Raw genomic sequence first — 12,674 nt, 5'->3', positions numbered from 1 at the left:
AAAAATAAAAAAAAAAAAAAAAAAAAGGTAAAATTATTTTAAAGTAGATTTGCAGATTTAGCCAAAGTATGGTCTAGTTTGGGATGCATTGTTGGTTTGTAGTTACTGATAAACTTTTATTAATACCTATTTTTAATATAATACATTGAATATCGATTAAACAAATAATCAAAATTCTGATATTTTTGTAGGATTTTATTTGATTAAATTAAGTTATATGTGCTAGCCAGATCAAAATGCTGGTTTGTAGTTATTGTTAAACTTATTTTATATAAATTAAATGTTAAATGTTTATTATTATTAATATTATTATTCAATATTCATATTATTATTAATAATATAAATTAAATTTATAATAAAATGAATACATTTTTAATTCATTCATTTTTATTAATTATTTTTTGTAAAGTTTTTTATAATAATTTTATTTGTTATTATTTAATCAATTTTTACTATAGTAATAGTAATAGCAAAATCTTTTTTTTTTTTTTTGGGACACTGTACAAATTTACTGGGGATCCATATTAGTGTTGCTATATATCATTCAACATTATAACAAATAATAGCATCTGTCTTTTGGTTCTGTTGGCAGACAGAAAAATCTCAGTCGCCCTCCTCTAAATCAGGCAGTTCTTCTCCCTCTCACCATGACACTCTCACCCCTGGTCCACCTGGCCCACCCGGGCCCAGCACTTCCTGTTTACGCCTGGTCAACAAACCTGTCTCCTCTGCGGACCCTCTGGGTAAAATGTTGTCTGTTTGCGTTTACAGCGAACACATGCTACAGTTCAATGAAAATAATTGTTTTATTGTGTGTCCTGTAGCTCTGCGGAGTCCCATGACCATGACGCCCGGTTCTTACCCAGCTCACTTCGGGGTGGTGTCCCACGCTGGGCTTAACGGAGAGCTGGCCAGCCCGGGTGGGTTCGGAGGCTCACTCACCCTCTCGCCCCAAATCAGTGCTGCAGCCAGTGCCTACACACGCAGCCCTATGGTAACTGTGTTTCTGAATCTCTTACAATTAACAGAAGTGTACGCAAAAACATTTTGATGCTTGAATACTCCCCTCCACAGGTAGCGTATGAATCTCGTTCACATCTTAGGCCATCAGGGCTGTCCTCCTCTCTGCCTGGCTCCACTGGTGGCAAGCCGTGAGTTTCTCCTCATTCTTTTACCTCCCTTGGTTTTTGGATGGAGCTGTACAGCGATGGCCAGTGTATAGACTGTTGGTCCAAATTAGTGATTTTGTCTGCCGCACTTGTAATACAATTCCCTCTCAAGTGCCCCGCTGACAGCTAAGGCGAGAAAACCACTTGAATTCAGGCAAACATCCTTAAGATGGCAAATTATTGCTGCACCCACTGACGCATTCACAAACAAGCTAATTTTTCATAATTATGTTGTCAAACTGCTTCAGTGCTTAAGGTTTGAATCAGCTCCTATTCTTATTTTAAACAAGTCCTTTTACCATTTAACTTTTGTCCTTCAAGTCCACTTATAATCTTAGTCATGGTTTATTGCACCAAAATCAGTCGTAATTTAGTTTTTCATGACCATTTTCCACCCTCTATCTGACCCTTAGAATTAAACACTAAAAAGGTTTGTCAATACAATAAAAGTCAGTGGGGTCCATTTATTTTCATTGTACTGATAAAAAAATTCTTCAAACTGTCTTTTATGTTCAGCAGAAGAAAGACAGTCAAGCTTCCCATTTTTGCATTCACTATCTATCACTTTAACGTCCACCTTATTCCTGCCCCCAGAGCTTACTCGTTCCATGTGAGTGCAGATGGTCAAATGCAGCCGGTGCCCTTCCCTCCTGATGCCCTCCTCGGCCCTGGCATCCCTCGTCACGCCCGTCAGATCCACACCCTCAGTCATGGAGAGGTGGTATGCGCGGTCACCATCAGCACTTCCACACGTCATGTCTACACTGGCGGGAAAGGCTGCGTCAAAGTGTGGGACATCAGCCAACCGGGCAGCAAGAGCCCGATGGCCCAACTGGACTGTTTGGTGAGATCTGCGTCATGTTAAACTCTACTTGTAGTTGGTATTCTTCATCCTGGTTGGACTAAATCAATGTCTACCCTTTTATTCAATCAGAATCGAGACAACTACATCCGTTCATGTAAGATTCTCCCAGATGGAAGGACTTTGTTAGTTGGGGGAGAGGCCAGCACGCTGTCCATCTGGGATTTGGCCACGCCCACTCCACGAATCAAGGCCGAATTGACGTCCTCTGCTCCGGCCTGCTATGCTCTGGCCATCAGTCCAGACAACAAGGTCTGCTTCTCCTGCTGCAGTGACGGAAACATTGTGGTCTGGGACCTGCACAACCAGACGCTTGTCAGGTATTTTCAGACTCCTGCTGGTGAGATAGACCATGTTCTTCATCCTGAAGTCATGTGATGTCCTTGTGTCGCCCTCTATAGGCAGTTCCAAGGTCACACAGATGGAGCCAGCTGTATCGATATTTCCAATGACGGGACCAAACTGTGGACGGGGGGTCTGGACAATACAGTGCGCTGCTGGGACCTGACAGAGGGCCGACAGCTGCAGCAACATGACTTCACCTCACAGGTACTGCAGCTCAGAAGGAACACAGGATATATATATATATTTAAAGAACTAAAACATCTTGCTCAAAACACCACTGTGGAGTCATTAATAATAAAATGGAAACATTTAGTGGCAACGTAAATTCAGTCATCGTGCCTTTATATTCCAAATTTTCGAACTTTTATGGACTAAAGGTACTTGGTGTCCATTTTTCTGTCTGCAGGCATATTTTTATGTGTTGGACCTTTTATAGAAGTTTTTTTATGTGCGTGCAGATCTTTTCTCTGGGTTATTGTCCTACGGGCGAGTGGCTTGCAGTGGGTATGGAGAGCAGTAATGTGGAAGTGCTGCACGTCTCCAAACCAGACAAATACCAGCTGCACCTTCACGAAAGCTGCGTTCTCTCACTCAAGTTTGCCTACTGCGGTACGAGTCATTTGTATAGTGCCACTCTTTGAAACTGCTCCGTGCTGCCCATGTATTCCTATGGGCCTTCATTATTTATGGTTATTTAAAATAAATGCTATTAGATGGCACAAGATATGATTTAATTTTCTTTGTATTTCAGGGAAGTGGTTTGTAAGCACGGGAAAGGACAATCTGCTCAATGCATGGAGGACGCCATATGGAGCCAGTATTTTCCAGGTTTGTTCCAAACCCATGTGACTTTCTTTCTTCCTTAGAGATGTCTTTTGATCTCCTAAACCTTTAAATGCTGCTACACTATTAACATATCAGAATAATAGAGCAGCTGTACACAGACAGGAAATAGCGATGGAGAAAGAACAAAGCTTATTTTTCAAATGAGACCTTTGTTGTTTCAGATTCGAAAATCATTGCATGCACCTTTTGTGACAGTGAGATTTAGCTGGATCTCATCATTATTTTGCGAATATGTCTCATTTTGTCTCTCACTCTCTCCAGTCAAAGGAGTCCTCGTCCGTCCTGAGCTGTGATGTTTCCCCAGATGACAAGTATATTGTAACTGGTTCTGGGGATAAGAAAGCCACAGTGTATGAGGTGGTGTACTGAACACAAAGATGGACGGATGGATGAACAAAGAGCGCCAAGCATGAAACAATCATGGATGGCATGGCGGGCAACCATAGCTCTTCTATTTGCGGTCCTTATCTAGTCACAACCATTTGAGAGATAGAAGGAGGCTTTGTTCAGAATTGCATACTACCATACTATTCATACTTTTATGCAGAATGTATACGGAGCACAGTATGAACATTTTCTTTATACATAAAATACCCAGATGACGTACTAACAGAGCTGGGTAGTAACGGATTACATGTAATCTGGATTACGTAATCAGATTCCAAAAAGTAAGTACTCATAATTAGATTATATTACATTTTAAAATGCTTATAATCAGGATTACATGATTACATAATATTTACACAATGGCAGCAAATTATACATCATTTAGCGATTTTTCCTCTTTTAAAATTTCTTAAACAGTAGTCAGAATACATTACTAAAATAAGTAACCTAGATTATGTTATTAACTACAATTTTCATTGTAATCTGTAATCAGTAACAAACAACAATTTGTAAGTAATCTACCTAGCACTGCATGCAAATTTTTGCCAAAATGTCCTGTATAAAATACTATGTGGGATTCTTTAAGAAAAAATTTGTTGCTACAGCTGTAACTTAATTTTACAATACTTGAATTTTACAATAATGGAAGAATTGTTAGCAACATATTTTTGTGACATTACTGGACAACAACATTGGACTAAAAATGTAAATGAACAAAGTGGACAGCGCTCACTAAATTAAATGTGCAACAATGTAGCATATTACTATATATTTTAACATTCTTTTGTTCTTATGCGTTTAGATATTTTTTAAATAGTATGTAGTACACAGTATATTCTGTGAAATATGCAGTATGCTAGTATTCCATTATGAACATAGCGAGTAAGTGGGGAGGAGATAATTAAATGCTAAAAGAGGAAGCCCTACAGACAGCAGGTATTCAGGGAGCTTCTACTTACAGAAACACCAAAACCAGACAATCATTTCATTAGTCGCAAACTCCCTCCATAAAGAGAGCACAACATCTTCCCTCCAATGAGAAAAGACAGTTTTTGAGGCTCCTGGCTCACGCTGGAGCATCTCTGGATGAACACGATATGGGTGTACAAACAATTCTTAACTCGCCTATCCAACCCAATTAGACATTCATGTGGCAAATCCCAGTTGAATTCTCCAACCTGCATTTAATTTCCTCCTTCCACAAGTCGGTGTCTAATGAGGAGCAAGGGTAAATCATGTAGGATTCGTGTGGCAAATATTCACAACCACGACCGTTATTCGTTTTAATTCCTGTGGATTACCGTATGGTATGATGTTGTTCTCATTTGTGGTTTAATGCTCATTTTCATGTCATTAATTATCTTTTAGCTTTGCATGGGGAAATCTTTTCATGATTGTTCTACTTCAGTAAGATGATGCAAATACCTAAATATTCAAAACTGGTATATGGTAAGACATCAAAAATTGTAAGAATTGTTCCAATTGTATAAAGTAATGTGATGTTTAATGCAGAACAATTAATTACAAAAATAGGTTCCAAGAAATAATGTAAACAACACAGCATGGAACAGAATGCAATTGTGTCTATACGAATATGAAAATTATTTTAATTTGAGGATTGCAATTATTGCTATATCAGTATCAGCAAATAATAGGGATGTCATGCAATTAATTTAAATGCATTTTTTAATGAATTGTCATACCTGAATTCTTCACAAAGTAAATGAGAAATGCTTGAAAATCTGAGAGGTCCTAACACAGAGCCCTGATGTACTCCATCAGTAAGAAGAGCTGTGGTTGCCAACCTGACCAGGAATGTTCAAGGAGAGGCACTACAGGATGCATCTATCACATGCACCAAACATCCTGCTGGGAACAGATTTTTTAAATTAAAGTTTTGTTCATTTTTCTTTTGATCTATAAAGCTTTTCTCAGCACTCAGAAAATGGTTGGATGAGTCAAACCATTTTTTGCTTGTGAACAGAAGGAATTATATTATTAGGTTCTTTCTCTTTTTTATGGCATTAGTAAGCAGTGTTACTACAGTGTTTTGATCAGTCTGTTTATTATGCAGAAAGTGGTGTTTCTTTTTCTTTTTCAAATAGCTGAAAATATGGCTGCCTGCAAACAGTGGCATTTGTCCGTTTCAAGACAGACCGTCTTTGCTGCACGATCTGTCTTTGACATCATGCTATCTGAATATCTGTATCTATCTACCCTTATATAATGCATTGTTTGTATACTGAGAACAATGTTCACCGACACAATTTTGTTGTAGACGCTCTCTCTCGAAAGCCACGGAACCTTTTCGAAGGCATCGCTGTGATATCCCTGTAGCACTTCCCATGTGATGTAAAAGACATGTATAAATTGACAAATTAAACTTGTGGTCATCTTTTGAAGTTGAGTTCTTGAGAAGTGTTTCCATATAAAATATTTTTTTGAAATTATACAAACTCATGCTAATGCAACAAATTTGCAGATTGTAATAATTGTATTAAATGTAACTTGTATTTAATAATTGTAAATAGTACTTTATATTGTAGTTTGTTTTATGTATTTTTAAATAGCCATCTCATTAGCAACATAAACGTTACAATTAATGAATTTAATACAATCACATATTTGTACACATTTAAATTTCTTATTTAAAAAATTGTGCATATAAAAATTTGCATAAGCATGAGTTTTTGGGTCTGCATATTTCTTAAACTTCGATTTTTTTAATTAACCTTCAAAATGGGTAAATAAATGAGGTAAGTAATTTAATATTCAAACTTGTGTATTTACTAAATACAGGGTAAAACATTTTTTAAATGAACTGAATTTTTTACATTTCATCAAATAAGATTTTAAACTATAAATTAATGCAAGTACCCAACAGTATGCATCTTTTGGCTTTTAAAGAGCTTTATTTACAGTTCATACATACCAAGTTTGCAACCAAAGTCAAAATTTTCAACATGCTCCAACATACAGTATTCACGTGATATGACGTTAACCGAGTGTCTTTATAGCCATTTCCCTGAAGTCAATGAAACACTAAATTCCAGAGCCTTGTTGTCCAACATCATAGTCCATTATCTTATACATCATCCATACAATCATAACACAGATCCAAGATCAGGTCAGCTTTTATGGAAACGATCGATGAAGTCTTAGGCCAGTCCTTTAGGTCTCATCATAATTCATTCATACACTGTGGCTCCATAATCGTCCATTTCCATGAAAATTCCGAAGGCTAAAAAAATAAGATTTCTTTTACTATTATATTCACTACAGAGGTTTCATCTTGTTAAAAAAAGAAAGAAGGAAAGATAGAAGAAAAGAGGTCTTTGGAGAAATCCCATGTTTTTGAAGCTAGACTACCAGCTTTCCTCACAGCATTAAAAAAAAACAACAAGGTCAGATCTGAAGATCCACCATCTGATCCTGGAGTCGTAAAGAACAGCCGTATTGCTGTCCATATTCACGTCCATGCCACACCTTTTGTCTCCCAAGTCCAACGGCAAAATAATGATGAATCTGTTCTCCATCCAATCAGTTTCAGTTTCTCATTTTATTAACAATGTTTTGAACACATTCAGTTTAGTAAATGACTTCATACACAGTAGCCTTCTTATCTCCTGAGCCAGTGACAATGAATTGGTCGTCAGGAGAAATGTCACAGCTGAGGACGGACGACGATTCCTTAGACTAGAGACAAAAACAAGTATTTAGTTAATACTTTCTGGCATTAGATAGCACTGCTGATCTGTGTTTGTCTTATGTATCCTGATAAATAGAACAAATAGAAAGTCTTATTCAACAATGAACATTTATTTTTGACACACTGTGACAATAAAAGTCTCCATCATAGTGACAAAAATGGCAATTTAATTATCAGTTAAATTGTGCTAAAACTAAGCCATTTTATACTATTACACAGTGCTGGGGAAGCTGATCTGAGTAGCCTGTTGTTTGGAAAGCTAAAATTTAAAGCAGTTTAAGCTATGCTTTAAAAAGCAGTTGGCTAAACTACAAGCTAACTTGAATAGATTTCAATTAAGTAGAAAATAGTAAACACAGCATATAACTAAATATAACAATTTAAAAAGATGCACAGTGAATCAAATGAATCTAGTACCAGTACTATACCAGTAGATTTTGGAAAAAGTAGCTTGTTACTAGAAAAGCTGCAGCAGCATTTAAAGCTTACTTAATGTATTTAGGTTAGTAGTGTCACTGATTTTAGTTAATTACAACCTCAGCACTGTAGTATTTATAGTCAACAGTCACTATTATCCAAACATTACCTGGAATATGCTTGATCCATATGGAGTTCGCCATGCATTCAGTAGATTATCTTTGCCTGTGCTTACAAACCATTTTCCTGCAAAAGTTAATAGTAGTATTTCAGGTACAGTCCTTCAATTAAACAGCCATGTTTTTCTATAATGCTCAACCTTAAATTAATTTTTTTTTTTTTTTACATTTCTAAGTTAAAACAAGGTACTTTTTAAGAAGAAAAAAATAAACGTACCGCAGTAGGCGAACTTGAGCGAGAGAACACAGCTTTCATGAAGGTGCAGCTGGTATTTGTCTGGTTTGGAGACGTGCAGCACTTCCACATTACTGCTCTCCATCCCCACTGCAAGCCACTCGCCCGTAGGACAATAACCCAGAGAAAAGATCTGCATGCACAAATAAACACATTATTTCATGCTAAAAACGAACACAATTCGTTCTACCTTTGGGATATATACAACTACTTTTCCTGTGTTCCTTCTGAAATATACAACATTTCCTGTGTACCTGTGAGGTGAAGTCATGTTGCTGCAGCTGTCGGCCCTCTCTCAGGTCCCAGCAGCGCACTGTATTGTCCAGACCCCCCGTCCACAGTTTGGTCCCGTCATTGGAAATATCGATACAGCTGGCTCCATCTGTGTGACCTTGGAACTGCCTATAGAGGGCGACACAAGGGCATCACATGACTTCAGGATGAAGAACATGGTCTATCTCACCAGCAGGAGTCTGAAAATACCTGACAAGTGTCTGGTTGTGCAGGTCCCAGACCACAATGTTTCCGTCACTGCAGCAGGAGAAGCAGACCTTGTTGTCTGGACTGATGGCCAGAGCATAGCAGGCCGGAGCAGAGGACGTCAATTCGGCCTTGATTCGTGGAGTGGGCGTGGCCAAATCCCAGATGGACAGCGTGCTGGCCTCGCCCCCAACTATCAAAGTCCTTCCATCTGGAAGGAGCTTGCATGAGCGAATGTAATTGTCTCGATTCTGATCGGATAAAAGGACATTGATTTAGTCTAACCAGGATGGCGAGTACCAACTACTAGTAGAGTTTAACATGATGCAGATCTCACCAAACAGTCCAGTTGGGCCATCGGGCTCTTGCTGCCCGGTTGGCTGATGTCCCACACTTTGACGCAGCCTTTCCCGCCAGTGTAGACATGACGTGTGGAAGTGCTGATGGTGACCGCGCATACCACCTCTCCATGACTGAGGGTGTGGATCTGACGGGCGTGACGAGGGATGCCAGGGCCGAGGAGGGCATCGGGAGGGAAGGGCACCGGCTGCATTTGACCATCTGCGCTCACATGGAACGAGTAAGCTCTGGGGGCGGGAAAGAACATTTAGTTTAAGATAGATTCTACTAAGGACGTTTGAGTTGGAGCTTTCAGAATGGATTCAATTTGACAACAACAGTCAAACCATTGGGAATTGGCATTGGAAACTCACGGTTTTCCGGAAGCTGCCGACTGCAGGCTAGCAGGTAGCCCTGGTACCCTCATATGGGGGTGAGGAGATTCGTAGCCCACCTTGGAAAGCAAAAAAGCAAAAATGCGATTAAATCATAAAGGCACAGGGTAAATGTAACAGTCTCTGTGTTTCTTCTCTCACCACAGGTGAGCGTCCGTATCCAGCGGCAGCTGCAGCAGCGGCGACAGCGGCAGCAGCTGAGCCGTTCATCTGAGGGGAGACGAGATGGAGACCGGCACCGTATCCTGCGGCTCCAGCCAACTCGCCATTAACTCCTGGGGGAGGAAGGCCAAATGCACCAGGGGGGTATGCGCCCTGCACCGCCAGTGGGTTCCTCAGGCCTAATGCTAAGAAATCCAGAAATAGAGGTTAAGACAGAACATACAGGCAAGGTTTCTTTCTCAATGCTGAAGCATATTATAAATAAGCAATAATTTATTGACAAAAATGGGACGAAAAAAAAAACATTATATTAATGCCATATTATGAAAAAAGTTTTTAGTTTTAAGATTTTTCTAAAATAATTGTAATAACATTTGTAATAAATAATTTTTATAAATATCATGAACATTTCTATCATTTACCACATGACTTTGATTTGGCATGCAAAACTTTGTCAAATATTTACATTTTATAATTTTTTTGCTTGTTTTTAAAGAAATAATAATAAAAGAATATTGCTAAGTACTAAATGTCTTTAATAGTAAAAAGATTACGCCATTTTTTTTTTTTTTAGAAATAATGAGATTATTCCCAACTAAAGTTGATGTTTTTTTTATTTTTTTATTAAAAGATCATGGCAAACTACTTAAAGTTATCCAGAATTTCATCCTTTTATTGAGGGTTTTTTTCTTCTTTATGTAATCAAGGCAGTTGGAAGCACCACACTTACATTTTTGACTTGTGCCCTCAAAAATATTAAAACTAATTTTAATTCAGAAATTAAAATTCAAGTCATTGTATGTCATTGCATTCAAGTCATTGTATGTATGAATTGCATTTTTAATTTTAGAATAAATTAAAAGATCCTGAAAAAAAAATAAAAAAAAAATAAATAAAAAGATGTGTGTCACATCGACCCATTAATATCATTCTCGAGAATGCTACAGCAATTACACATCCTCCAAGGACACATTTTCAGCAAGATGATACAATTAAAACAAGACTTCCTTTCAGAAACAGGAAGACCACTACTGCCCTCTGCTGGCTGACTAGCCATCAACCCGCAAGGACATTCAAACCTGGTTCAATGAAACACTACAATTTCAGTCACTAAAGACTTTGACTATCAGGATAACAGGATCTTACCAAGAGGGTCAATGCCTGGCTTCCCAGGAACAGGGCGAAACTGCGGAGGAATGCTGGGGCCTGGGGTGGACGACTCCTGGGACATGGGCGTGCCAGGCTTCATCCCTGGAGTGCTGGACTTCTCTCTCTGGAAGGTTAGGGAACACATTTACACACATTAATTATTCAAGCAAGATATACAGTCGATGAGTGTATGTCAATGTCAATGCGTGTTTAGCAAGGTGAGGTATGTTTTGCTGCCAAAGAAAATGCATCTTTTTGTGCAGGTGGAAAAAAAAAAGGTGTCGCAGTGAAGGGCTTTGCGAGAATTTAGTTCGGGGAGGGAAAGGAACTTGCTTGCTAAATGAGAAATGCATTTGTTTAACATCAAACGAACATGATTGCGTGTGTTTTTAAGTACGTACTGGAGGAGGCTCCTTGCTGCGTGAAGGGGAAGCAGCACTGCTGGAGGAAGCCAGCGAGGTCGGACTGGCCTGGGGCTCCTTACGGGAAGGAGGGAGTTTATCTAATCCATTCTCTCTGGAGGAGTACGACTGCACACTCCTTGGAGAAGAAGGGTCCTGAGGGAACGCAATGCACACGACGGCTTAATCAGGGGAAAACATGGTCAGCCTTATTTTTAAGTTCATTCTTTAACACAAACAGACCTCGTCAACGACCAAATTGTCATCGCTCTTCTCCGCGTCGCTGCCCTGAAAGAGAACACGCTTCAGAGTTAAGCACCTCTTTATTTATTCCCTACATGTGCTTAAATCAAATAAAGATCATGTGGATGATTCATAAAAGGACGATGCAGATTTAACAACGAAAGAACACTTACGTAGTCGGTCATAAATTCCTTCTCATCTGCTTTTCTCTTTTTTCCGTTGCTGAGGTAGTCTGAAGGCCTGCCTTTGTCTCCGTTAGAGAGTGAACTCTGGAAGAGGAAGATGAGAAAATGAGAGTGGAAAGGGAGAACGGCGGAGTGAGAGACAGAGGATGTGCGTTTAAGTGTGTGTGTGAGCGAGAAGAAAGAGATAATGATGTAGGAGACGAGGGATAAATCAAATCAGCTCCATAACTGCTGGACCCACAGGCAATAGAGACGCCTAATGCATGGCAGTCTGCACTGAGAGGAACTCAACTAGAAAGAGACAGAGAGAGAGGGAGAGAGAAAACAGACCGATACTACTGATACTCACTGGTCCAGGTTCACGGTCTATGGGGATCATGGGAAGGGCAGGTAAACGTCCCCGTGGCCAGTCAAAACAAACCAAAAAACAAACAATGTGACTATGACGGTTAGACAAATCTCAACCTACACCTGGCAAAACAATTACCCCCCCACTAATAATAACAAAAGCATATTCCTTCAAATCCCACTCTTTCATGTTTCATTGATTATATATATGAGCTGACAGATTTCAATGACGGTGATTACTCAAGTCGGGTCTATGATATTTTAATCTATAACTCAGATCCCTTCTTCAATGTTAGTCTACTTTTTTTTTTCTTTCTTGTTTTTACCCGATTTATCATTCGCCAAGTCCAAATTGTTAGGGGGAGGTGACACTTGTTGTTTGGCAAATTTTCATGGGCGAAATCTAGTCATTTAAATAGGAATCTTCACGTAATAGCAAAAAAAGTAACCCACACCAAGTTCAAGTTGGTGGATTTGTCACACTGACCAACAGAAAGCTGGTTTCACACAAAATTTCACTGAAATGTCGCTAATGTGACCACAACTATAATCTGACCACTTAGAAAGGTTTTAGAAAATATCTCTGGAATAAGCCAGACAAATTCCAAACAAAACAGTGTGGGATGAGTAATAAAGATTCATCATTTGTCGAAATAAAACCAAAATCGCAATATGGCTTAACGCAATTATCAAAAAGAGTGGCACAGCTTTTACACAAGCTGCTCATTAGTGCTCTAATTTTACAGTTGTACAGTAAAATAAATTATTTTTCATAATTTATTTTTCAGAGATATATATAGTGTATATATATATATATATATAT

General features: G+C 38.8%; 2 protein-coding genes across 7 annotated transcripts in view; one reads left to right on the top strand and one right to left on the bottom strand.

The window, feature by feature from the left end:
- LOC107699414 (transducin-like enhancer protein 4) overlaps positions 1 to 3,893 on the top strand; it is a 44,491-nt gene extending 40,598 nt beyond the window's left edge. The window contains exons 12-20 of the mRNA XM_016500659.1: positions 593 to 743; positions 825 to 994; positions 1,075 to 1,151; positions 1,764 to 2,013; positions 2,104 to 2,351; positions 2,433 to 2,580; positions 2,835 to 2,985; positions 3,128 to 3,204; positions 3,484 to 3,893. Coding sequence (XP_016356145.1) covers positions 593 to 743; positions 825 to 994; positions 1,075 to 1,151; positions 1,764 to 2,013; positions 2,104 to 2,351; positions 2,433 to 2,580; positions 2,835 to 2,985; positions 3,128 to 3,204; positions 3,484 to 3,591 — 1,380 coding nt within the window. The 3' untranslated portion in view covers positions 3,592 to 3,893. The remainder of the gene's footprint in view (positions 1 to 592; positions 744 to 824; positions 995 to 1,074; positions 1,152 to 1,763; positions 2,014 to 2,103; positions 2,352 to 2,432; positions 2,581 to 2,834; positions 2,986 to 3,127; positions 3,205 to 3,483) is intronic.
- Positions 3,894 to 6,501: 2,608 nt separating this feature from the next.
- The window catches only part of LOC107699413 (transducin-like enhancer protein 1), a 38,569-nt gene continuing 32,396 nt past the window's right edge, over positions 6,502 to 12,674 (bottom strand). For 5 of the 6 annotated variants that reach the window (XM_016500653.1, XM_016500654.1, XM_016500656.1 and 2 more), the window contains exons 8-20: positions 11,853 to 11,914; positions 11,492 to 11,587; positions 11,319 to 11,363; positions 11,076 to 11,231; positions 10,672 to 10,798; positions 9,505 to 9,710; positions 9,343 to 9,422; positions 8,967 to 9,216; positions 8,633 to 8,880; positions 8,404 to 8,551; positions 8,132 to 8,282; positions 7,905 to 7,981; positions 6,502 to 7,305 (exon numbers count right to left, since the gene is read on the bottom strand). In XM_016500653.1, the coding sequence (XP_016356139.1) occupies positions 7,198 to 7,305; positions 7,905 to 7,981; positions 8,132 to 8,282; positions 8,404 to 8,551; positions 8,633 to 8,880; positions 8,967 to 9,216; positions 9,343 to 9,422; positions 9,505 to 9,710; positions 10,672 to 10,798; positions 11,076 to 11,231; positions 11,319 to 11,363; positions 11,492 to 11,587; positions 11,853 to 11,914 (1,754 nt within the window). In that variant the 3' untranslated portion in view covers positions 6,502 to 7,197. The remainder of the gene's footprint in view (positions 7,306 to 7,904; positions 7,982 to 8,131; positions 8,283 to 8,403; positions 8,552 to 8,632; positions 8,881 to 8,966; positions 9,217 to 9,342; positions 9,423 to 9,504; positions 9,711 to 10,671; positions 10,799 to 11,075; positions 11,232 to 11,318; positions 11,364 to 11,491; positions 11,588 to 11,852; positions 11,915 to 12,674) is intronic. The other variant, XM_016500655.1, reaches the window with a different exon arrangement.

The sequence above is a fragment of the Sinocyclocheilus anshuiensis genome, unplaced genomic scaffold (assembly GCF_001515605.1).
Source record: "Sinocyclocheilus anshuiensis isolate Anshui unplaced genomic scaffold, SAMN03320099.WGS_v1.1 scaffold766, whole genome shotgun sequence".
In the NCBI taxonomy this organism is placed as follows: Eukaryota; Metazoa; Chordata; class Actinopteri; order Cypriniformes; family Cyprinidae; genus Sinocyclocheilus; species Sinocyclocheilus anshuiensis.
This window is presented reverse-complemented; position numbering and strand designations above follow the sequence as displayed.